Source organism: Lactuca saligna, chromosome 9, assembly GCF_052625555.1.
Source record: "Lactuca saligna cultivar CGN05327 chromosome 9, ASM5262555v1, whole genome shotgun sequence".
In the NCBI taxonomy this organism is placed as follows: Eukaryota; Viridiplantae; Streptophyta; class Magnoliopsida; order Asterales; family Asteraceae; genus Lactuca; species Lactuca saligna.
Window position 1 is genome coordinate 161,494,422 of NC_136425.1, and position 24,086 is coordinate 161,518,507.

Here is a 24,086-nt window from a genome sequence, read left to right on the forward strand (position 1 = left end):
AGCGTTTGTAAGACGGAGCGGATTCAAGACTCGTCATTATTTTGATTATACATTTTTGGTGTCATTTAAACCTTATTGAAGAACACACATGTATTTAACTATTCTATTAATGCAATGGATGTTGTTGCTTATTTTATTATTATGCATTGTTATGATACTGTACATGACGTTCTCCACCCCCGAATGTTTCCGCCCATTCGGTTTGGGAGTCTGACACTTTCCAAGGTGACACCTTCAGGAGAACTATATATCCAACCTGGAACTCTAAACCTGACAGGTGCCTATCCGCATGACTCTTCTACCGACTCTGAGCTGTCTGGAGCATATTCCGAACCTACTGAATCAGCTTAGTTGTCTTAAATTATATGTACAGCTTCAAACCAATTGGATGTTATATAACGTAAAAAAAATAAAAATAAAATAAAAAATAAGCATTAACAAAATTAAGAATTTGCTACCTTTACTAGTCATTTTTCATATTTAAAAATGTTTCTATTACTTATGCAAAACAATAAAAACAATTTATTTTAATCTTACTATTGTTTTAACCCAGAAAACCACATGAATCATAGTTTTGTTTGTCTTTTTCCGTTACTTGCAAGCCACATGCCAATATATTGTGTCTTTTTCCGTCACTTGCAAGCCACATGCCAATATATTGTGTCTTTTTCCGTCACTTGCAAGCCACATGCCAATATAGATCATTGATTCATAGCAACAAAAGTCATTGATTCCACATTTGATAAAAAAAATCCCCAATTATGTGGTTCAAATTATTTTATCATTATGAGTATTCTACATTGATGGAATCTTTATTTTGAAAGTATCTTTAAATTAACATTAACAAGAGTACCATGCCTATTTATCATTACGAGTATTCTACATTGATGGAATCTTTATTTTAAAACCATCTTTAAATTAACATTAACAAGAGTACCATGCCACATATGCACTTCAAAGAGTGTAGGTTTAACCATTTACCCTTTTACCCCTATCCATTTTGGTACTTTTACTCTTTTACATGTATAAACACAATAAATTTTCGTCAAACACCAAAAAAAAAAAAACTTATCAACTTATTACATTTTAGTAGTAGCATATAACCTAATACAAACTCCATTTTGATAAACAAGAATATCCTAAACAACCCCTTAATTTACCACCATAAACACAAGAGACCCTAAACAAATAAAAGAAAAACACCAATCAATTTAATCTTGAAAGTTGACCAGAATCTCCATTCAGAAAGAAAACTTCCAACGGTTTATAAGAGGATTCAGAAACCGTTGATGATCCAAATCTGTAAGTGGGTTGTAGTATTTTGCTTCCTTTTGGGCACGGGATTGTAAGAATCCTGGGCCCCGTTCTCATCTGCCAAATCTGTTAATTTTATAAATATTAGTATTTGAAAAAAAAAAAATCATTTAAATGTTTTTTTTTTTAATTACCTCAACAATGCCCTTTCGAGGAGCATGAATGGCAAGACATAAACAATAATTGTTTTTCACGCGTTCATGGCTTCCTATACTCTCTTTATTTACAAGTCTTTCAACAAAAAGACAGCTCGCATCACGATACCCCTGAAAAAATTGAGTTTTTTTGTTATTTCGGATGAGAAGGGCATTCTCGTCTTTTTGCACGGGTTAGACAAGAGAAAGTCCCTATCCCACCTTTTTTTTGGTGGGACAGAAAAAACAATTTTTGTTCCATTGTCATGGGCCAACACACTATAAAAAGCTTTCTAGGGATATTTTCAATGATTAAGAATGAAAAGGGCATTTACGTCTTTTCGCAAATATGGGTTATGGAAAGCAAGTCCATGTCCCATCTTTTTGCGTGAAACAAAAGATTGCACTTTTTCCCCACTCACATCAATCATAGTCTTAGTCCAATGTATGACAGTAGTAAGTGAAATATAAGTACTGATGAGGGCATTCATGTCTTTTTACACAGATGAGGCATTTAGACCAAGTCCTTGTCCTACCTTTTTGGGAGGGACAAAAAAAGAGCTTTTATATCAGTCTGAATCCAATACATGTCAAACACAGTCCGTTACCTTCCATAACCGTACAACCACAAGGGCACGGGTGTCCAAGAGCATAATACGGCCAAGTGAATCCGTTATTGCCGCCAAAGTCCCGCTTGGCGATAAGGTTAGCTTCTCCCCTTTTCTCGGGTGATCTTTCAAACATGTAAGGGGTAAAGCTGTAAATTTGATAAAAATAAGGTTACATTAGTTTATATTTTTCCATACCTTTTTTGATAGTAAGTTTCTTTACAATCAGTATCAAAATGAGTGCAAGAAGTAGCAACCTACTTGCATTTTTTAATTGGGTAGATTTTTCAAAGTACAAGTTTGACCTTTCTTATAAACCTTTTATGAAATGTCAAAAATAACCCTACTCACCTCGAGCAAATGGCTGTGGCTTTGGTTCTGGCTTTTTTGCTGGTTGTTGGCTCCTCCAAACCAATTTAGAAAAAGAAGCTATTGTCGAAAAAGTTACAGGCATAACTTTTGACAAAATCGCCCCCACAAAAGACCTGCTTCGATCTTCAGAAAGCCTTTACAAAAAAAAATCACATTGTAAAATCACTTCTCAAGACTTTCTGTGATAAAAAACAATAGAAATTACATTTTTGGTCCCTTGATAGATTTTCTTTTTACAATTTGGTCCCAAAAGGTTTTCTCTTGCAATTTTGCTTTTTGCAACGTTTTTGGTCCTTGTTCCAAGTAAAATGACGATATTTAGAAAATTTTACTTGGAATAGGGACCAAAACTGCAAAAATTATCTATACCCAGGGACTAAAAATGTAAATTTCTCTAAAACCAAGAATCACTAACCTAAACGCAGAAATTGCAGCATCAACTCCAATGGTGACAGCACAATAATAGCGATCACTCGACTGCTCAACAATAAAACCAGCTGAATTCAAATACCATAAATACCCTCAGAAAGTCTCCAAAACTCATCAAGACGGAGAGGGGCAAAATGGTCATTTTACGATGTTACCTGTAGTTCAAGAAGAGGAGGCGACATGACACCTGTGATGGCAGCATCAGTACACGAGCCGTATCCATTGACATTCCAAACTTGGTAGGGAATTCGGGTGAAGGAATCTTCAGATTCTTCTTCTGGATCTTTAATGGAATTCCAGAATTGATTTTGAGTTTCTTGATACCATTTTTGAAGTACTTTCTGCATGTCATTGTCAACCACAATTTACTAAAGGACATTGAAATCATTTGTTGTTTCATTGTCAACCACAATTTACCTGAAGATCAGATCCATCAAAACGAGCAATTATGCCTGCTATAACAACACATACTTCTTCAAAAGATGATGTATCTTCTGTAATATCTCTCTTGGTTCCACGTACTCTTAACCTTAGAATCCTTCCAGGGTATACAAGCTGCCAAAACAATCATGGTAATTTAAAGCGTATGAAAATGTGATTACTTTACTTTTCCTGGATTTTAACATTGGCTGTTGCTTCATGGAGAGAATCAAACTCTCAATGTCTCGATTCGTTTAGCTTATTTTACCTCGCTCCATGGCGAAAAGTGTAACCATTTGAGTGATTGGGTAAAACTGATTATGCAATTCATAGCACTTATATTGAATTTATTGTAGTTAGGAATTGATTCTGAACGAGTTCAATCTAGAAGTATATTCAAAATCGAAATTGCAGTAATGTACCTGTTTGTGAATAAGATCGCCTCCAAGTGAGTAAATCAAAAAGTACCCACAAGATGTTCCGATGGCAATAACCCTAATATCATCAAACACCAACCACTCAAGAGCAGATACATACTCCGCCTCAATTGGGGAAAGATTGGGTCGGATCTTGACCCGAAAGCTAGCAGTACCAGAGGCGTTAGACCACTCGAGAACAAGGATGTAGTATCGATTGGCGATTGCAAGAGAATTTGTATCGAGAGCACAGAGGAGATTGGGATTATCAAGCCAGCCTTCCTTGCCTGCGCCAAGTTCGGTCAGATCAACGTTGGCGATGCTTCCGAGATCTGTCAAGTGGGTTCTAGGAGCCATGAATTTTGGGTTGTTTATGCTTCGGCCATTGAAGTAATTCTCTCGAAAGAAGGGATGGATTATATCGTGGGATTGGTGTTGGTGATGAACAACAGAACAAGCGTTGAGAAAAGTTTCTTTGATCGATGGAATCCGAGAATTATACCGTGCATTCTCAAATACGTATGTTAAAACTTTATTAAATATTAAGTAATTACAACTTTGGTCCTCTATTTTACTCAAAATCACAGTTTCAGTCCAAATTTTGAAATCTTCCTCGATATTTTAGGACTAGAATTATGAAAATTTTGGTGTTCATAAATATTTTCAGTTTGTAAATCATTTTATTTAAATTTTAATTTATTACAGGAGTTTAGCGGTCTGTAGAAAAAAAAGTTTAAAACACAAACATATTTTTTTATTAGAGGTTGGTCCATTCAGATGGTCCAAAAACTTCATTAATTTTGGTTTTAAAAAAAACAAACTATGCAATCCAAACACCTTAAATGTATAGAAAAAAAAAAGTTGAATTTTTTAATATAAATATAATGTTTTGTTAGTTTTAATAGCCTTTTAGAGGGGAAAAATTGCAAAAGCATAAATAAATCAGATTAAAAGTAATTACTCTAGGTAATTTGAAATACAAAATAATAGCATAAAAACATTTAAAAAAAAAAATTGTGTCTTCTATATCACTGGAGCTTTATCTCTTTTCTTTACTGATTGCAAAATGCTTCCTCAAAACCCTTCCCTCTCTAAAACCCTAAACCCCTATTTCTCAACCTTCACACCTTATCCATATCCCCTAACGAAATTCTCAAACCCTCTTTACAGAGCCAGAATCCCACTTCACTCATGCCCCAAACTCCCAAAACCCTTATCAATCAGTTCATTTTTCCAACCAAACAATGCGTCTTGCAGACCAGATGTTCGATCATATGCCGGGCGTAGCAAGAAAATAGCAGGCGGCGCCCCCGGCGGCGGCCGCATCGAAGGAACCGCCGAGCTACGTAGAGAAGCAAAACGAAATGCTCGACGGAAGAGCAAGAAGCTCGCTGAAAGCCTGTTCTATAGGCTGAAGAATCCCCACGGTAATTACCCTAATAACTTTTCTGAAGATGAGCTGCAAATGATCGGGTTAGGATACGATCGAATGGTTCAGTTTATGGAGAAAGACGATCCGAATCTTAAGCACCCATATGATTGGTACAAGTATGGTGAATTCGGACCATATTCATGGCGTGGGGTGGTTTTAGGAGAACCAATCCGTGGTCGATTTTCCGATGAAAACGTGACTTTGATTGGCGAAGTTAGAGATCAAGAAGAGTGGGAAAAGATCGAACAGTTTGAAATGAGTCAAGATTTTGGTCAGAGATTGGAGTCGCTAGATAAAACCGTTGGATTCAGATACTTTTGGGTGTTTGTCAGGCATCCAAAATGGAGAGTTTCAGAGCTGCCATGGGAGCAATGGACCCTCGTTAGTGAAGTTGTGGTTGAAGCTGGAAAACAGAGGTTAGATAAATGGAATTTAATGGGTAGACTCGGGAACAGAACCAGAGCTTTGATCACAAAATGTGCAGCATGGATGAGACCCGATATCATATACGTAAAAAGACCCGTTTACCAATGTCGATTTGAACCTCAAGATGAGTTTTTTAAATCAATGGCGCCTCTTCTTGACCCTGAAACCGAGCAAGATTTTATGTGTCAGTTGGAAAGTGACGATGGTGGGGTTGAAATGTGTACTTATTTTGGTGGGTTGTGTAAGATTCTGAGAGTGAATCCAAAAGCTTTTGTGGATGATGTAGTGAAAGCGTTTGAGAAAGCTAGCGATGAAAAGAAGTCAAAATGTTTGGAGTTTTTACTCGGGAATCATCCGATTGAGTTGCTTCATCCATATACAAAGGAATGGAAAGCTAAATTAGAGGAAATGGAGTTGGGTTGTGATGCCCCCGATGAGAATGATGATGGTGGCACAAAAGGGGAAGTTTTGGATTGGATCGAAGACGATGATGATGAAGATGATATAGTGCTTGATGCGGAGCTCAATGATGATGATGTTGATGTTGATGTTGATGATGATGATGATGATGATGGTGTGGAAGAAGAAGATGAGAAGTATTGGGAAGAAGAGTTCAAGAAAGCGGTGAATAGTAATGAAGAGATGGAGGTAATGGCGAGGCGAAGTGTGAAAATGACAACGAAATTGTATGAGAAGCAAGCGAAGGTGATGGAAGAGAGGAAAAAGGAGAGAAAAGGAGATGAGAATGAGAATGAGAATGAGGAGGGAGAAATGGGAATGAGGGGTGGTAGGGCTAAGATAAGCCCGGAGGAGTGGAAGCAATTAGGGTATGGCCCACGGATGAAGAAGATTAAGAAGAGTAGGATTCCACCGGGTCAATTCTTGAGAGCTGCAGTGAGACCTTTTCTTTACAAGAATCTTGTTAAAGAGATTGTGTTGACAAGGCATGCGATTGTAGAAGGTGAGATTGGTGGTGGGAAGAAGAAAATGTAAGATATGTTGGAAGTTATTAGTTATATGTTATGATTGTATGTACGAAGTGGAAATGAGGAAAACATGTTTTGGTGCACAATAAGAGACTTTGTTTGGTTTTCTTATTTATTTGTTGTTTGTATAAGTGCTTAGGAACAATTTGGTGTGATAAAAGAAGTAAAATTTCCACAAACAAAATGATCATGACAAAAGAAGTGAAACTATCACCCCAATTGTATCATAGATTACAAGCATACTTTAAAGTAGAGATCTCTATATCAGAGACCAAGTGTCAAAAGGGTAGACTTGTAATTACACCCTACTAACAACACCTCCAATCTTTCATTGATCAAAGTATTCTTCTGGAAGGTAAAACTTCAACCCAATAGCCTGCAACAACAAAAATGTTCCTTTCTCAAATTACAAGAAATAGCAACATACTTTATTACTTACCCAAAATAGAAAAATACTTACAATCCTTTAGACATAAGTACATTGCTATTATCAGTGAAGACAATGTAAGTATAATTAATTAATTATTACCTCTGCAAATTTCTTGTCAGCATCACTATGATCATCTTTCCTTCCAGCAGCATCACCAACATAAAACGACCTGTATAAGAAAATACAACACACCAGTTATTAAGATTAGAAAATTACATTTTGGTCCCTGAGTTTATCTAATTCTTACAGCTTGTAACATTTTTGTTCCATGTTCTGAGTAAAATAACTATTTTTTGTACCAAAATTGCAAAAACCTCAAATAAGGACCAAAATTGCAAGAGAAAGCCATACTCAGGGACCAAAAATGTAACTTGCTCAAAATTTTATGTATTCAAAAGTTATGAAAGAAGAAGCATATACTTATCCATATCAATTGGAATTCCAGAATTAAAATGTTGTTCCATAATTTGCCACATTCCAGTTTTTGGCTTGCGAAAGGGGTCATGTTCTTGGCCTTTACTTACACCACAAGCAATGAAAACCTGTATAAATAATAATAGTTCAGTGGCTAAATCTGTGAAGATAGTGAAAGGACATTATTGTCCTTTTAGAATTACCTGAATCGGGACATTTGCGAGTTTGATGAAGCTGTTGAGTCTTCCGATCTTGGAGTCAACTGCCACCTGTCGCTTGTTCTTCCAACGTTCGATATTTGATTCATTTGTGAAAATAACCTAATGATAATACAAGATGTTATAGAGATAAAGATGATAAAAAAAAAAAAAAAAAACATGTTATTGTTTTAGAATATTGATAATAAATAAATAAGGGAAATGCAAACCAGTTTGAAACCATCATTGTACAAGCTTTGTAACTTGTTTGGGATTGAAGCGTACATAAGAGACCAAGCACTTGCACCTACTCTGTAATTAATTATATGTATTACATGATGAGAAGGGCATTTTCGTCTTTTTGTAAACATGCCATGTCATGTGTACCTTTGAACTGATGTTTTTGCAAGACATCCATCAAAATCAAAGGCAGCAATTTTACTTGAATCTTGGAGGCCATCTTCCTGCAAAATCATTATGAGTATAAGTACATTTTTGGTCCCTGAGTATAGATGATTTTTGCAATTTTGGTCCTTATTTTGAGGTTCTTGTAATATTTTTGGTCCCTAAGAAAAAGAACTATTTTTGGTCCCAAAGATAGTCTTTTTACTTGGAATAGTGGCCAAAAACGTTACAAAAACCTCAAATAAGGACCAAATTTGCAAAAATCAGATATACTCAGGGACCAAAAATGTAAATTACACTAAAAAAAAAAGAACTAACCCGTTCTAGATACATGAGGGTCTGGAACACCTTCCACTTTGGTTGTAATGTTGCACCCTAAAACAAATAATAATTATAAGTATTTACAGATGCATAAAATTAATAGAAGTCGACTATAAATTGAACATTTTAGTATAAAAATGGAGAAAAAACTGTTCAACTGATCTTTTTACCTTGTAATTGTCCTTGACATCATTAGGTGAAAAGTCTATCTTCAATCCAATGTCTTCATCAAGTTTATCAGATGTCTAAAAATGGAAACTCAATTCATTAAAATGACTGGTTTAAACTTTATATAGTTTTCTAATTCATTAAAAATGATAAAAATAGTAAACAGTAAATAACACCTTCTTAGAAGATTGATCCTTTTCTGTCACAAGTTTCTTCAGTTTTTCTTGATCATCGCTCTGCATAATAAAACACCAAAAAATACAGCAAAAACAGTTAACAAAATAGTGATTCTGATTATAAGTGGAAAAAAAAATTAAAAAGAAAATGAAACTGGACCCCACCTTGAGTTGTGAAAACCCTTCGATTGATTCTGCTGACAACAAGTTTACATCAAGAGGAAAGAAACAGTCTGAGTGATACCATTTGGTGTTTTCATAGCCTCGTGGGTCCCAAATACTCAATCCCAATCTTAAAGATTTTGAATCGATTTTTTCAGAGCATTTTTTGCATGAAGATCTTCCTGACTTTGCATACTCTGCAACAATCTTGATACAAGTGGAGGAACAAGACATAAGGGTATGTTTGTAATTTGGCTATAGTCCATTTTAGTAGCATAACAGTATACCTTTTCATTTGTTGCATTCTTTTTTTCTTGAACTCTTTCCTCATCTTTATCAGACTATAAATACAAAGAACAATTACATGAATACAATCAGTATGTTAAAGTTGCATAGAAAGGTAACATACTTTGGCCATATTTCTATTATTAAACAGATAGATGCAACCATGAAGTCAAAATTATATTATTAAAATGTTGTGCTTTAAATAATATGTTAAAAAGAAAACAAAAGAGCTAGAAATTTGGGTAAACAATACTGAGTTTATTACTTAATTATATAAATATACCATTATTCGATTATTGATTTAAAAAATTTTATACCTTTCCACTCTTTTGATCCTTTCGCTGCAGCTCAGGTTCAGCATCTTCATTTAACTGTCACAAAATTATAAAATAAATAAATAAATCACTCATAAAACAAAACAACCCAATATAAAAAAAAAAAATTAATTCATAAAAAATGACAAAAATAGTACCTTCTTAGAAGATTGATCCCTTTCTGTCACAAGTATCTTTAATTTTTCTTGATCATCACTCTGCATAACAAATACCAAATATATTCAGCAAAAACAGTTATCAAAATATTGATTCTGATCATATGTGAAAAACAAAAATGGTTATCGAAAGAAAATAAAATTAGCAGCTAGAAAATTAAACTGGGCCCCACCTTGAGTTCTGAAAACCCTTCGATTGATTCTGCTGACAACAAGTTTACATCAAGAGGAAAGAAACAGTCTGAGTGATACCATTTGGTGTTTTCATATCCTCGTGGGTCCCAAAAACTCAATCCCAATCTTAAAGATTTTGAATCGATCTTTTCAGTGCATTTCTTGCATGAAGATTTTCCTGACTTTGCATACTCTACAACAATCTTGATACAAGTAGAGGAAGAAGACATAAGGGTATGTTTGTAATTTGGCTATAGTTCATTTTAGTAGCATAACAGTATACCTTTTCATTTGTTGCATTCTTTTTTTCTTTCACACTTTCCTCATCTTCATCAGTCTATAAATACAAAGCAGAATTACATGAATACAATCAGTTACTTAAAGATATGGAAAAGTGAAAAACATATCATAATATGAAAATTGGACAAAAAGATCATATCTTTTCAATTGCATGTCTCTACCTTTAGTTTCTTTAAATCTCTTTTGTCTGACTCAGCATCAACATCTCCTCTCTGTTATAGCACAATAGGAGTTAGGTCAAAACATGCACCATCAACCATGGTCAAAACATGAATCATAAAGTTTTTGCAGAAGGCATCCTATATGTAGGTACAACTACAAGCAGCTTAGATGAGCATATACCTTGGTAGAAGTTCGATCCTCTTCACTCATCATCTGCTTCAACTTATCTTGATCACTGCCCTGAATGGTAGAAGGAAGAATATTCAGCTCAAAACCATACAAAACATAATGAGCTTGCACTTTGTCAGATAATGGAAGTTTATATCTGATAGTGTGTAAACGACATTGCTCATAAACAGGAATGCTCTTCGTTTTATACATCATAAAAATTGGGGGAGTAATAGAAAGCCAAACGAAGGAATGGAATCAATTTAAGGTTTACCTTCAGTTCAGAAAACCCTTCGAACGTCTCGGCCGAAGAAGCCGGAATGGAATCCAAAGAAAAGAAGCAGTTGAAGTGATGCCATTTAAGGCTATCATACCCTCGAGGGTCTCGACTCTTCAACCCTAATCTCAGGGATTTCGAATCAATCTTTTCGGAGCATTTCTTGCATGAAGATTTACCCGATTTCGCGTACTCCGCGACGATCGTCGTTGGCGAAGGCGATGACATTGTATGAAGAGCAAATATTACAGACCTAGGGTTTCTTGAAAAGAATGAAATGCGAAGATTAGCAACTATAATAAGCATACGGTGGAGCTTAACGATTGAATTCACTCATTCAGACAGCCTAGGGTTTTGGGCCAGTGGCCGGTGCTATGGGGCTGTGGTATTCGAGTATGTTCCCGCCATTGTTGAGCTGGAGGTATTGCTTATTTGCTTTGTATTGTTTATTGTTATTTTTTATATTCTTATTGATAAAGGCATGATATATTTTTTTTTTCTTTTAGAGTAAATTACACGAATGGTCCCTATGGTTTGGGGTAATTTGCACGTTTGATCTCTAACTTATTTTTTTAATTCGGAAGGTCCCTACAGTTTGTTTTTGTTACGTGCTTGGTCCCTACAATTTGTTTTTGTTACACATTTGATCCCTGTCTTACCTAAAACGACTATTATTTAAATAAGAAAAAATGATGGGTATGTAAGGTAAGGTGAGTGGGGTGGGGTTGGGGGTGTGTTTACTTAAATAAATTAAAATATCAAGGGAAAAATAGTATCTTTAGGTAAGACAGGGACCAAGTGTGTAACAAAAACAAACAGTAGGAACCTTCCAAGTTAAAAAAATAAGTTAGGGATTAAACACGCAAATTACCATAAACCATAGGGACCATCCGTGTAATTTACTCTTTCTTTTAATGGGGTCAGTGATATTTGTTGCTTTTATTTGCAATCATTTTTTTTTTCTTTTGCTTTGTGTAGTTTTTACGTGTAATTGAAATTCTAATGATGAAGTCTTTTTGATTGATTTATGTCGACTGCTAGTTGCAATCAAATTCTTATTATTTTATATTCGTAGTTAAAACTTTGATTGATTTATGTCGACTGCTACTTGCAATCAAATTCTTATTTGTTGTATACATATTTTATATTTTTAGTTAAAGTGTTATTGATGATGACTTCTTAAAGATGATTAGATGAATATGGATTATTTAAAAATAAGCTTATTGATGACTTCTTCTTGTAAATTCCTTATGAAGACATAATTGAAAATTGTCTGAATGAAATATTAGAAGGGTGTCGATTTTAAGTATGAAGTAAGATTTTGTTGATAATATATTTTATATGAAAAAATTTGTTATTACTATATCATAAAATTAAATGAAAAATATGTCTTAATAAAAGAGTATGTTTTATGCTAAATGGCACCTTTAGAAACTCCTTCCTGTCAAGTGTAATTTTCTTAATGATTTTCATTTTGAGCATGCTCGGCACGGAGCGTTTAGAAGCTTCTAGCATCCATTGTTTGATAAAACATTTTGTTTTGAACAGAAGGCATCGTTTGACAATACAAGTTTCTAACGTTTAAGTTAAACAAACCGTTTCAATCTAAAAGTTATTTCATGTAACGTTTAGCAGAATGCTATTATTTATCCGCTATTCACTATCCGCTTCCAACTGACTTTGCCGACAAGTATTTTTGTTTCCCACCCATTTGAAACCTTATGTTTTGCTAAAAGCATTCCTATAGATTTGGAATTTAATTTTAAATTAGTAATCCAGTTAATGATATAAAGATGATAAATTGAATAACAATAAAAATAAATAATCAATTAGACAACAAATCATGATTAATATAATTCAAATTCATTGAAATTCAAATATATTTCGGTTTCAATTGTAGATTTCCTATTTAAGATAAGATCATCTGCATAAAGTAGGGATTGATGGTTTTCATTCTCATATTCATATTTAGTGTTCATTTTCTTTTGAGAGTGTAGTATAAAGAAGGGATAATTTCATATATATCTTTACTAAACGAGAAAATATCATATTTTTCTGGTTTAACATCTAAATATCATATTTATCCTTCTTAATCCTTTAAATATCAAATTTACCTAAAATTGTTTTTTTAATAGTTGTTTATATTTTACTATCCTTTTTTATATTTTAAAATTGTTAAAATTGAAAAAAAAAAAAAAAAAAAAAAAAAAAAAAAATAGTGGACCATATTGCCCTTAGCTTCCAAATTACGAGCTATTAACAAGATAATTTGATTTTAGTATATCCTCAACGTCTTCCTCACCTTCATCGGATTTTACCTCTAGTCGTCTTCCTTCTTTCCCTCTAGCCATCTTTCTTCTTACAATCGTGTATAAGCAGGTAACTGTCTTTTCTTTTTGCCCTTTTCCTATCTAAGCTCATGATTTTGTTCAATTTTGTGTTTGAATGTGATGATATTTATGTATAATTAGGTATTCCCCCAAGAACTCAAAGTTACATATATCGAATCACTACAAAATGAAGACTTGCTAAATCATGTTTTCTTTGAATGCAAAAACATACCGCCTCAGCAACAACTGAATCATCACCATTATCTAAAGTCCTAATTTTTTTGTTTACCGATTACACAAATCAAAACACCACTACAGAGGAGCACATTCATCCATCGTGTCAAATCCCAAAAAGCATTAGCTTTGATAGTTTAAAGTGTAAACTCAGTGGATTGGATTTAGGGGCTCAATTTAAGCCTATTTTTAAAATTTAGTGAATTAAATTTTTGGAATGCTTATGGAATGTGCTTTTGATCTTTCTGAATTTATAGTGAATTAGACTTGATGATGGATTTTCTCTCTTTTGAAATTTGAGTATTCTTCAATACATTTTTGCTCTAGTTTTTCTTCATTTGTTGTAATTATTGCAACCAACACAGAGAATAATGTTAACATGTTAGTATGAATTTAAGTCAATTATTAACATTATAATCATGGAACGTACATGGTGTTAGACCTAAAAGTCAAACTTTTTCTCACTCTTGTCTACTCGAGCTTCTTTTTATCTCTTCTAATTGATTATTTTGTCAAAAACAAAGGCATATATGGAAGAGATTTGTGAAAAATCATATTAAAGCAGGAAGACAGCAAGAGCCGAGAGGTCCAATGATTGTGAAGAAGATGTTGAGTGGTAAAATCCTATTATCCTGTTAAGAGCTCATTTGATTTAAAAGGCAATAACAATGTGGTCATTTTTTTTTCAATTTAATGATTTTTAAATGTAAAAAGGATTATACAATATTAAAAACTATTATAACAACATATTTTGATAAATATGATATTTTAAAAGGTTAAGAAGGACAGATATAATATTTAGATTTTAGACTACGCAAATACGATATTTTAACTTTTAATAAGGGTATATACGAAATTCTCTCTATAAAATAATGCATGTTTTCAATAATTGTTTATATATATATATACATATACAGGGTTAGGTTCATTTGAAACCACCTATATTTTGTGAGACCGTGAGACGCATTTATTTATTTATTTATTTTAGTTAATTCATGTTTCGAAAATAATATTTAAAAAAAGAATTTTTTCATTTTTTCATTTATTTTGCATTTTAAAATTATTTTTAGAATATGTACAGTGTAATATTCTATTTAGAATATTTCACGTATTTTTCAAAAAAAAAAGAATTTTTTTTTATTTTTTTTAGTTAATTCAAGTTCCGAAAATAATATTTAAAAAAAGAATTTTTAGATTTTTCCATTTATTTTGCATTTTAAAATTATATTTTAGAATATATCAGTGTAATATTCTATTTAGAATATTTCACGTATTTTTCAAAAAAAAAAAAAAACAGATTTTTTTTTAATTTTTTTTTATATTTTTTTAGTTAATTCAAGTTCCGAAAATAATATTAAAAAAAAGAATTTTTGGATTTTTCCATTTATTTTGCATTTTAAAATTATTTTTAGATTTGGTCTCACGGTCTCACAAAATTAGAATGGTCTCAAATGAACCTAAACCTATATATATATATATATATATATATATATATATATATATATATATATATATATATATATATATATATATATATATATATATATATATATATATATATATATATATATATATCAACAAATCATACTATGTTAACTAAGCTAAATGTACTAAAGGAAGTAGACACTTTGAAGATACGAATCATCAAGATGTAGAGCCTGAAATCTGTTTAGAACAAAGACAAGACTCCATTAAGTTGCTGTTAATAAACGAACAAGTAATTTACAAACTTTATTGTTTTTTTTTTCTTTCTAAATTAGCTGAACTAGCTACATATATTATTTATTTTATTCATTTGTTTATTAATGCTCATTTGTATATGTCAACTGAGAGGAACAAAATCCAAACAAACATCTAGGGATGTCAACCGAACGAAACCGGAGCGGAAATAGCTGCCCTCAGTCCCGTCCTGGATCTCCCGTTTACACATCCCCGATCCCGGTTACCTCCATCGCCCCCGTTCCTCCGGTTTATAAGCTCAAAATTGGATTTTTTTTTTTTGCTAGGAAATTGCTTTGTTTTAGACTAAAAATACTATTTTTAATAACTTTAAAAACTTAAAACCGAATCTTTTAGAAACTAAAAAATTAAAAAGCCAACATGACGAATCTAACATTATAAAACAACAATTCCAACAATCTTACAAAGACAAATCCAACATTACAAATGCAAAATACAACAAATCCAAAATTACAAATTTATAAGAATTACTAAAAGACAACACCAAATATTCCCAATTTTTTCTCCCAACCCATTTCTTTACATTCTACATGCATGTTTCATTGTAACAAAATTTGTTTAGCCGTTCAGTTGCACCCCATATATTTTGTATTTGTATTTTGAGCTCTAATTTATGAATTTGGTGACTTGAAGCTTCATGTCTGAGAAAAGCTATAACATACACAATGATATAAATTTCTGCTTTGATTTCCATGCATTTTAGTTGCTTTGCTGTCACGTTATCTAAATTCTTGTTGGATTCATTTGGTATTTAAATGCTAGCTGATTTCTTACGTTTTCATTTGATGTCAGTTTACAGTGTAATTGCAGTTGGTATGATTTTAAGCCCAAAGGTATATCAATTATTATATATGCTTCTATTTATCTATTGGGCTTAAGGGAGTGGGAGGCGCTAAGCCTCGCCACTACCCTCGCTAGCAACTCGCTACACCACCCCCAAGGTATGCTAAGAGCCTCGCTAAGAACATCTCGCCAAGGAACTAGCGAGAGGATAAAGAGAGAAATGCTTGTTGTCGATTGGTTATCAATTCTTTAACTGATTTGAGGTTCCGGTTTTTTCCCCAATACTTAAAAGGGTTCGCCTCTTCTTCTTCATCATCTTCTTATTGTTCTTGATTTACAACACTACCGCTTTACAGGCTTCTTACGATAGCGGGATGAAGCTCTACAATTCCAGTCGCCGTTGCGGATCGCTTTGTGGCATGTTAGTGATTCTTTTGCCTGCTCCTTTCGCTCCATTTGGTTGTGCTTCACCTTCGGCTCTTTCAGTAAGAATCCTTTTCGCAATTTAATCGAACATTGTTGTTTAGATTTATTTTCTTGCATGTAAAGGGCATTATCAGGTAGGGTATTTTTTTAGATTTTTATTTTGTCTATCAATAAAGCTGAGATGGTTGTATTATCCTTGACGCCTCAAATTGGAACAAGGAAATGAGGGAGTAGCTAGGGTTTGTTCAACGAATATGAATTAAGATTCAGTTTTCAATTTCTTAATGAAATATAAGGATCTTTAAGGTTATCTGGTTACAGATCTAAAAGTAATTACATGTTTTTTCTTTGTAGTTTAGGGAATTTAGTCTGATCTTTCTAGTTTCATGAATAAATTGGAATCTATGTATAAATAAATAGGCAATAAACACTTTAAGGAATTTTAACTGGAAAGATGATCTTTTGATGAAATTATGATCAATGAGTAATTTAGTTCACGCATGGATTCAACTGATGAAAATAAGGATGGTGAACACTACTGGGTTAAGTGGATATGCTTTCACAAATTCATGAAGCACTATGGTGTAAGTGAAGTGGCATTGTAATATCTAATTTCATGAAGTATTTTGGTGTTATGTGAATGATATGATTTCACAAACATGTACAAATATGTGTTAATCCTACTAATTTATTGTTATATATCTGCAAAGAGTCCATGGGATATCTTATCCTGACCAAAAAAACGCATCAAGGTAAATTTCTTTTCGTTTACTCTTTTTTTTTTTTTTTGTTACTCTTTCTATAATGGCCTTGTTATATTTATACGTGAATACATTGCCCTATTGGAGAAAGCCAAAAAATATAATAAAAAATTACTGGGCAAAAAACAAGAACTTCTTTTTTTCCATCCACTTAGGCAAAGTTTTACACCCCTTTATTGAGTTTATTAAAAGAAAAGAAAATAATGAGAGAAAAGAAGAGAAAGGAAAGGAAAACAAAATTTTATTTTGTGTTCCTGAGTTGGAAAGAAGTGGAAGGAAAATTAAAATATTTCTTCTTTTCTTCCAAATTCTCCCAAATCGGAAGGAAAGGTAAAGGGAAAATGATCCTTCCATTTCCATCAACTTCTTTCATTTAATGAAACTCGGGAACACCAATTTTTTTTATTTATTTATTTTTATTTTCTTCTCATTTCCATTTATTTCCTTTCATTTCTCTCGTTAAGTTGAACTCGGGAATGTGGTGTTATAGATAACAATATAATCTAATAGTTTATATACATTGTGATTTGTGAACTTTTCTTTTTCTTTTTCCAACCACTTAACAAGGATGTGAAGTCACATGCTTACAATCGACAGTGGTGATTCCAATTCGTCGACTGTCGTGATTCGTGAAGACTGAAGACCAGTGAAAGGGTGTCGGTAGGCGGAACGGCGTCGGCGGCGATGACGGGAAACGTCAAATGCAGGTCGCCTGTCGCGTCTTGGCCCTTGGGTGGGAGTTGGAGAAGTCACAGCCGTAGTTGGTCGTATCTCGTATTCTCGTCAATCTCCAATCGAAATCGTCGATTGTGATTTGTGAAGACCGAAGAAAACTGAAACCCTAATTTCCGATTTGTATTTTACATTAAATATATATCTATTTTTTATATAATGTAGACAGGGCCCTACAAACGCCCCCTTAAAAATAAAAATAATAATAATATTTAAACTTGAAAATAAAGACAGTGTTTGATTCTTCGCTAAAATTTCTCCCAACCTTCGACAACCTAGTTCTTGATCTTGCTTTTCAATGGATCCACACTACGAACAGAGGTTAGTGGACGAAGTAATTTACCTCCATTCTCTCTGGCACCAAGGTCCTCCCTCAAGATCATTACCCTATACAAACCTACAGCCTATCACTCCCACTCAATTCAAGAAACACAAGAAAACCCCCAAATTTAAACCCAGGAACCCTAAGAAGGTCGGCAGTTTCTCCGGCACCGAATGGCCGGTGAAACCTCTTCCCGAAGCCCCTCAATTAACTCAATCTGGATGGCCGGAATTGAAGCTAAAACCTAATCCACAACAAACAACTCGTTTGCTAACACCAGAAGAACTAGAAAACCACAACTGGAACCAGATCCAGCAAAGGGCATTGAAGGCCGCGAAAGAATTTTATTCCAGAAATAGCGGTAGCGATGATGAAGACAGCGATGAGGACGACGAAGACGACGACATGAATGAAGAAGACAGTGATGTTAGTGACAAAGAGTACAATTTCTTTTGGAAAATGTTTAACGACGATGAAGAATTGAAGGGTTATTATGTAAAACATTGTGGTGGTGGAGGTGAGTTTTCATGTCTGGTCTGTGGCGGAGTGAATGAGAAGAAGCATCTGAAAAGGTTGAAAAAGTTTAAAGAATGTGTTGCTCTGGTTCAACATTCGATTTCCATTGCAAAAACGAAGAAGATTAGATCACACAGAGCTTATGGCCGAGTTATCTGCAAAGTTCTTGGGTGGGATATCGATAGGCTTCCTTCTCAAATCGTCACAGAGCATAATTCTAGTGAATTACAGGTATTCCATTACTGAAACTTGATTGAATCTGATTAAAAAGTTCATAATTTCTCGTATTTGCAGGGAAATGATGTTCATGGTGCTTGTAATTCTGGTTCTAACAAGATTATAGATGATGGGTCGTTGAATTTGGAGGTGAATCCTGATGAAAAAGCTCACGATTCAGAAACTGTTGATGATGAATCCATGGTTTGTGAGGAGCCTTTGACAATAGCAAATGTAGAAGAAGAAGAAGATACAGGGAAACAGGCTCTGAATGATGTGGAAACGACGACAAGGGGTGTAGTCAACAATCTTGTGAGAATTATTATATCATAAAACTCCACTCAAATCTCTTAGACATTTTTCCCATTATACCCTTTGTAGCATTGGTGCACCATGGTCATTGATAATGGGTGGTTTATATAGTGCAGGAACATGTCATCAACAATGGTGCTAGAAGCAGCAGAAACAAGAAAGTAGAGATGAATTTGCTGCTGGAAATGTGAGTTATATAATATATTGATGTGTTACCTAGAATTTTAATAAGGTATCATCATATTATATGATCTTTAGGTTTTTTATTGGTTATTCTATTTAGGAATTACCTCCTATATTGCGGTTTCTAGTTTAAAATTGTGGATAGAGTTTGATAATTAAATTATATTCGTGAGTTGAGATTTCCATGACAATGTAAGGACTCATTTTTATGGACATAATGATATAAATTTGTTAGAATTCGATACATATTATATATGACATAATTTCTGTCTCAAATCAAAATTTCTTTATATCTATGTGAAATACAAATTTTCCGCTTTTATATTTGTTATAAAGTACGGTTTTCTAGCGTAAATATGTTCTAATCATCATAAATCGAGTTCAACGATAAGTTCTTTATCAATATAGTATATCACCAAAATACAAAATTAAATTAGATCGTGTCCATGTAAAAATATCAAAACGACTTTAAATAAACTAATAAAATAATTCCGGATACTGAATTATGTCTCAAATCAATAATTTAATCAAATTCCACAATAATGTAATTATTTTCTTTGTATAATCATTTAGACTAGTGAGTGTGGACTCGGCTACCAGGGGCGACCTCGGCATACCGAGCTTGGCTCGGCAACTCGGCGATTGTTAACTGATGAGATTTTTTTTTTCTTTTAAGCAATTTATTACTTAAACCTCTTTTCTAAAAATTGCATTCTTTCCAAAAAAATACTAATTTCAAAAATATAACCGTATTTTTCCCAAAATTTTAAACCTTCAATCTTCAACTGTAAATACCCTTGTCCTTATTTACTCTTCGTCATATTCAAATCTCATTAATTCTATTCTTTTAACTTTCTTATTTTTCCATCATTTTCTACAACTCGTCACTAAAAATGGCTATTATTTGGTCGACTGAAGAAAAGATCTTATGCGCTCATTTATGGATTGATGTAACAGAAGATCCACACCACAATGACTACCCTTAGGCTACTTTTTGGAGTAGAGTCGACGACATATACAACCGCCAAACCCTTCAACCTCGAAGAAAAGATCTACTTAACACCAAATGGAGAAACGTACATGCAATCGCAACTCGGTTTACCATTGTGTTTCGTAGGGCGATGCATGATGCCGCAAATGGTGAAAACAAAAATACTTTGCTAGAGAATGCTCTTGAAGCTTAACGTGTTGAAACTGATAAAGATTTCAAGTTTGTTGAGTTTTAGTAAATTGTGAGATAGAGCCCCAAATAACGTCAAATTTGAAGTTTTTGTCATCTAATTTTTAACGGTTTGTATGTTTGGATTTCTAGTGTGATGTTTCTAAATTTCTAATGGCGTTAGTGGTATTTTTAATTTCTATGTTTTTTTTAGTTTTTTTTTTTTTTTTTAAATTTTAATTTCCATGTTTTTTTGAACAAATTACACGAATGGTCCTTAAGGTTTTGTTTTTTTCCCCTAAAATAATCCTTACAAATTTTTTTCCCCTTAGATGGTACCTACGGAGCAAACATTGCACACAAAAAGGCCTTGTGACTAACTTTGTTAATAGATTCAGTTTTATTAAATGACAAAAATATCCTTTTGTTTTATGCACACAAATGGTCTCTCTCTCTCTCTCTCTCTCTCTCTCTCTCTCTCTCTCTCTCTCTCTCTCTCTCTCTCTCTCTCTCCTTTTGTTTTTAGCATCTGACAAACAACAAATCAGAACTCCATTTGAATGATTTTAGTTCAAATACAACAAATCGTTCCATAACATTGTGAATCATCGGAGGTTAAAACTCGTTCATCACTACCCTCAGATTAAACAAACAACAATTTTCCTTGATTTTAACCTTTTTCATTCATTTCCACCTCAAATACTCGATCAAGATCTGAAACATAACTTGCAAAAGCTTCAACAACACATAACCCTAAACTTTCATCAACTAAAGTCTTGCATGCCTTCTGATTCTGCAATTTTTCCCGAAATAGATCTTGAAACTCCTATGTTTTCCCTTCATTCTTTCCCTCAAACCCACAAAGAGCTGTCCTCTTTTTTCTTCTTATTTTGTTCCAAATTACTTCAAACAAAGATGACAGAAAATTTACCAGCAAATTTGAAGCCTTCATCATCAAGTGAAGGGTAGAATAAAAAGAACCCACAATTCGATCTTTTTGAATCGATTAACACCTTTTTGATGCGCAAAAGGTTTGTGCTAGCATTAAAATGTTCATTATCGGTATATTTTGCTGTTCAATTTGGACATATATACAACAAAGAAAACGGGCTATGGTCCGGACTTCCGCTTGCGATAAGTTTTGCTGAAGTTGTTTGAAAACCCCTATCTTTATCTTTCGTCTCATGCAAACAGGGTAATCGAAGCTTTATAAATATCTAGATCTGCTTCTTTTATTTTTTGCCTCAGACGGAAGATAAAGATAAGAGTTTTCAAACAGTTTCAGCAAAAGTTATCGCAGACGGAAGTCCAGACTTTTGGAAGGACGTATTTAATTCTTCTCTTATGATAGAGATTTTTCATAGACACAACCCACCAACCCACGACACCTTTGGTCGGTGCCATGGGTGCGATAACATGTTACCCAACGGTGGTGCATTGGATCTCCACTCCAAGTGGTCTTAGCTAGCTAATGCGTTTATAACATTGGACAAATAAAAAAAAAACATATCGAAGGGCGTAGCAATGGCCACGTGATGGCACTCCTAAACATGTACATATTCATGTACATATTGTAATTTATATTTTGGTTACAAGCCCTTCCAAAAGTTGCTAACTTCCAACAATCAATAAAACACAATTTAATAAAAATATACAATGATTGATTTTAATTTAAAAGAAAAAACGAAGGAATAATTGATAATTGGTGAAAATCAAGTTCTCTTATAATTATAAGACAATAACTAATAATGACACCAGAACATGTTCCAAAATCCAGACCTCAATCAACTGAATACAAGGTTAAAGAGGTATGGCAAGTGAAAGAAATTGTTGTCAATAAAGAAACACATGATAAAATAATGGATAACCTTAATTTCTTTCCTTACTAATATTGAATAGATCATAATAAGAACACCTTTAAAAACAAAAAATAAAAAAAAATAAAAAAAACTTTTTATTTATTACACAGCCGCCGCTGTTTAAAGAAACCCGAAAACCTACGTTTTAACATCACATGGCGGTCGAGAAAAGTGCACCACCGTAGCCGCCAAACGAACATAAAGAAAAAAACACGAAAAAACGATACGTTGCCGTTCACGTCTCCGCTGGTGGTGGTAATGGCGGTGGTGGGTCACCGGAGGATGACGGATTATTACTACCAAGTAGTTGAGTAATCCCCATTCTTGTATCCCTTCTCGTGCTCCACTCATGTAAAGAAAGGTGTAATTTCTTCGCAGCCACCAGAAACTCCACCGCCTGCAATGGTGTTAAAAACTCTAAAATACCCTTTAGTGTCTTCATCCTCAGCTTATCTGCTTCCAGCAAAACGTTATACAGATCAAGGGCATGTGTGTCCATCGTTTTATCCACCACCCCACCCTCGCTCGACTCCCCTATCCCCCTACACCCACTTGCGAGCAACACCAATGGCTCATCCGCTATCTTCTCCTGCATACAACACACATCAAGTTTTATAAAATAAATTGTAATTCAGCTCCTATGTATTATTGAGTTCTACAGTTTGCCTGTAAGGTTGCCATATATGACGACAGCTTATCTTCCTCTTTAATCGTTTTAGCATGAAGTTCATCAATTCTTTTGAGCTGCAAGCTTGATATTTCTCCGATGTTTCCATGTCGAATTCCTTCAAGAAACTCTTCCAAGTGTGTATTTAGGTGGGACCCACATAGCGCATACACGAGCCGAATCATCAAAGCTGGTCTGCAACCACCGATCCAAAGAAACGAGTTCTCAAAAGTGCTCCCCCAGCTTGGAGCCAAAAAGGAAGGCCCATCGTGTTTGGCTAATTCGGCTCGAGAGTTGTTGTAGTTCTCGAAGTGGGAGACGATTTTTTTGGTTATGAGTTGGAGGTAGTCGAGGTCGGTTGGGTAGTTGGTGAGTGTTTGGAGTAATTCGTCCAGATCGAGCTGTTGCTGAGCCACCCAGTTCTTATAGCAGCATTGGAACTGTTGGTGTTTCATTTGTTTGGCCATGAGTTTTTGTAAGGGACTCTTGACTCCACACACACACACAGAATTGGTTATGAACATGAAGTGGATATATATACTGAAGGAGAAGGGACTGCAAAAGTGGGAGAAGAAGCTAAAGAGGGACGTCCAGATGAAGACAGATTTCTTAGAATGACTAAGTGTATGTTTTTTCATGTTCCCTTTTTTATGTAACATTCGGTTTGAAATTAAGTAATACATAATAAACCTTAACTCCGAGATGTAAATCATGTTATTTTATAGTAGCCCTAAATTCGGAATAATTTAGCAAGGCGTTGGTTTTGGGGGTTAAATGTCATAACTTTTGAATATTGGGGGCTAAGTGTAAATTCCGGATTGGTATGTAAAGATTTTCAGAAGTCAGGGGGTGTTTGGTAAAATATTGGACTTAAATTGAAAGGATTATGAAACGTTGAGGCTTGAATGGTAACTTATGGATTCATTTTGAAAAAAAAAATATGAGTGGGAGGGATTGGAAGTGTCAAATCCGTGTGAAGTTTGTATGGGGTATGGGTTTAAACCTGACACCTTCTTTTCCCTCTTGTTACATCGCCAAACCCTAACCCTACCTTATCAACTTCTAGCAGCCACCTTATACATCCATGCTCCAACCGTCACCCCTTGAGTCATGCAAGGACCATGGAGTTTCACTGCCGCTGCTCGCATGGCCGACAAATGCAAGTGTTTCGAGACGACTG

The 24,086-nt window shown here is 34.1% G+C and overlaps 5 protein-coding genes across 7 annotated transcripts; 2 read left to right on the top strand and 3 right to left on the bottom strand.

Moving 5' to 3' along the window:
* Positions 1 to 1,060: 1,060 nt before the first annotated feature.
* LOC145018090 (Rab3 GTPase-activating protein non-catalytic subunit) lies at positions 1,061 to 4,194 on the bottom strand. Its single transcript, XM_078976011.1, has 8 exons — positions 3,700 to 4,194; positions 3,275 to 3,412; positions 3,013 to 3,198; positions 2,844 to 2,905; positions 2,408 to 2,562; positions 2,057 to 2,205; positions 1,449 to 1,580; positions 1,061 to 1,380 (listed from the first exon to the last, which is right to left on the bottom strand). The coding sequence occupies exons 1-8, from the start codon at positions 4,048 to 4,050 to the stop codon at positions 1,207 to 1,209; spliced, it is 1,347 nt and encodes a 448-aa protein (XP_078832137.1). The 5' UTR covers positions 4,051 to 4,194; the 3' UTR covers positions 1,061 to 1,206.
* A 539-nt stretch (positions 4,195 to 4,733) lies between these two features.
* On the top strand, positions 4,734 to 6,650 carry LOC145014590 (uncharacterized). The gene has a single exon (XM_078973006.1). It carries the CDS (start codon positions 4,760 to 4,762, stop codon positions 6,542 to 6,544), a length of 1,785 nt encoding a protein of 594 aa, XP_078829132.1. The 5' UTR covers positions 4,734 to 4,759; the 3' UTR covers positions 6,545 to 6,650.
* A 77-nt stretch (positions 6,651 to 6,727) lies between these two features.
* LOC145014591 (phosphoesterase) lies at positions 6,728 to 11,116 on the bottom strand. The gene is made up of 18 exons (XM_078973007.1): positions 10,664 to 11,116; positions 10,402 to 10,461; positions 10,221 to 10,271; positions 10,043 to 10,096; positions 9,759 to 9,962; positions 9,568 to 9,627; positions 9,413 to 9,466; positions 9,098 to 9,151; positions 8,814 to 9,017; positions 8,649 to 8,708; positions 8,475 to 8,549; positions 8,302 to 8,358; positions 7,966 to 8,042; positions 7,809 to 7,890; positions 7,585 to 7,701; positions 7,388 to 7,509; positions 7,067 to 7,136; positions 6,728 to 6,913 (listed from the first exon to the last, which is right to left on the bottom strand). The coding sequence occupies exons 1-18, from the start codon at positions 10,970 to 10,972 to the stop codon at positions 6,866 to 6,868; spliced, it is 1,758 nt and encodes a 585-aa protein (XP_078829133.1). The 5' UTR covers positions 10,973 to 11,116; the 3' UTR covers positions 6,728 to 6,865.
* Positions 11,117 to 17,904: 6,788 nt separating this feature from the next.
* On the top strand, positions 17,905 to 19,467 carry LOC145018325 (uncharacterized). Of its 3 annotated transcripts, none has more exons than XM_078976219.1 (3): positions 17,905 to 18,741; positions 18,805 to 19,038; positions 19,150 to 19,467. In XM_078976219.1, the coding sequence occupies exons 1-3, from the start codon at positions 17,971 to 17,973 to the stop codon at positions 19,201 to 19,203; spliced, it is 1,059 nt and encodes a 352-aa protein (XP_078832345.1). In that variant the 5' UTR covers positions 17,905 to 17,970; the 3' UTR covers positions 19,204 to 19,467. The 3 variants fall into 3 exon arrangements, with proteins under 3 accessions (XP_078832345.1, XP_078832344.1, XP_078832346.1); XM_078976218.1 differs by having other exon boundaries at positions 19,155 to 19,467; XM_078976220.1 differs by having other exon boundaries at positions 18,847 to 19,038; positions 19,155 to 19,467.
* A 2,844-nt stretch (positions 19,468 to 22,311) lies between these two features.
* On the bottom strand, positions 22,312 to 23,523 carry LOC145015833 (protein DOG1-like 3). The gene is made up of 2 exons (XM_078974307.1): positions 22,906 to 23,523; positions 22,312 to 22,828 (listed from the first exon to the last, which is right to left on the bottom strand). Exons 1-2 carry the CDS (start codon positions 23,428 to 23,430, stop codon positions 22,475 to 22,477), a joined length of 879 nt encoding a protein of 292 aa, XP_078830433.1. The 5' UTR covers positions 23,431 to 23,523; the 3' UTR covers positions 22,312 to 22,474.
* Positions 23,524 to 24,086: the final 563 nt, after the last annotated feature.

Bases quoted from the DNA above. Each gene is read 5' to 3' on its own strand.
- LOC145015833 (XM_078974307.1), bottom strand. From the start codon at position 23,430: ATGTTCATAACCAATTCTGTGTGTGTGTGTGGAGTCAAGAGTCCCTTA. The intron at 22,829-22,905 runs GCAAACTGTAGA...TGTTGTATGCAG, and splicing joins CATATATGGCAACCTTACAG to GAGAAGATAGCGGATGAGCC.
- LOC145018325 (XM_078976218.1), top strand. From the start codon at position 17,971: ATGGATCCACACTACGAACAGAGGTTAGTGGACGAAGTAATTTACCTC. The intron at 18,742-18,804 runs GTATTCCATTAC...TCGTATTTGCAG, and splicing joins ATAATTCTAGTGAATTACAG to GGAAATGATGTTCATGGTGC. The intron at 19,039-19,154 runs GTGAGAATTATT...TATATAGTGCAG, and splicing joins GGGGTGTAGTCAACAATCTT to GAACATGTCATCAACAATGG.
- LOC145018090 (XM_078976011.1), bottom strand. From the start codon at position 4,050: ATGGCTCCTAGAACCCACTTGACAGATCTCGGAAGCATCGCCAACGTT. The intron at 3,199-3,274 runs GTAAATTGTGGT...AATGACATGCAG, and splicing joins TTGATGGATCTGATCTTCAG to AAAGTACTTCAAAAATGGTA. The intron at 2,906-3,012 runs GTAACATCGTAA...ATTGTTGAGCAG, and splicing joins CTCCTCTTCTTGAACTACAG to TCGAGTGATCGCTATTATTG.
- LOC145014590 (XM_078973006.1), top strand. From the start codon at position 4,760: ATGCTTCCTCAAAACCCTTCCCTCTCTAAAACCCTAAACCCCTATTTC.
- LOC145014591 (XM_078973007.1), bottom strand. From the start codon at position 10,972: ATGCTTATTATAGTTGCTAATCTTCGCATTTCATTCTTTTCAAGAAAC. The intron at 9,152-9,412 runs GTATAAAATTTT...TTGTATTTATAG, and splicing joins AGGATCAAAAGAGTGGAAAG to TCTGATAAAGATGAGGAAAG. The intron at 8,359-8,474 runs GTAAAAAGATCA...TATTTGTTTTAG, and splicing joins ATGTCAAGGACAATTACAAG to GGTGCAACATTACAACCAAA.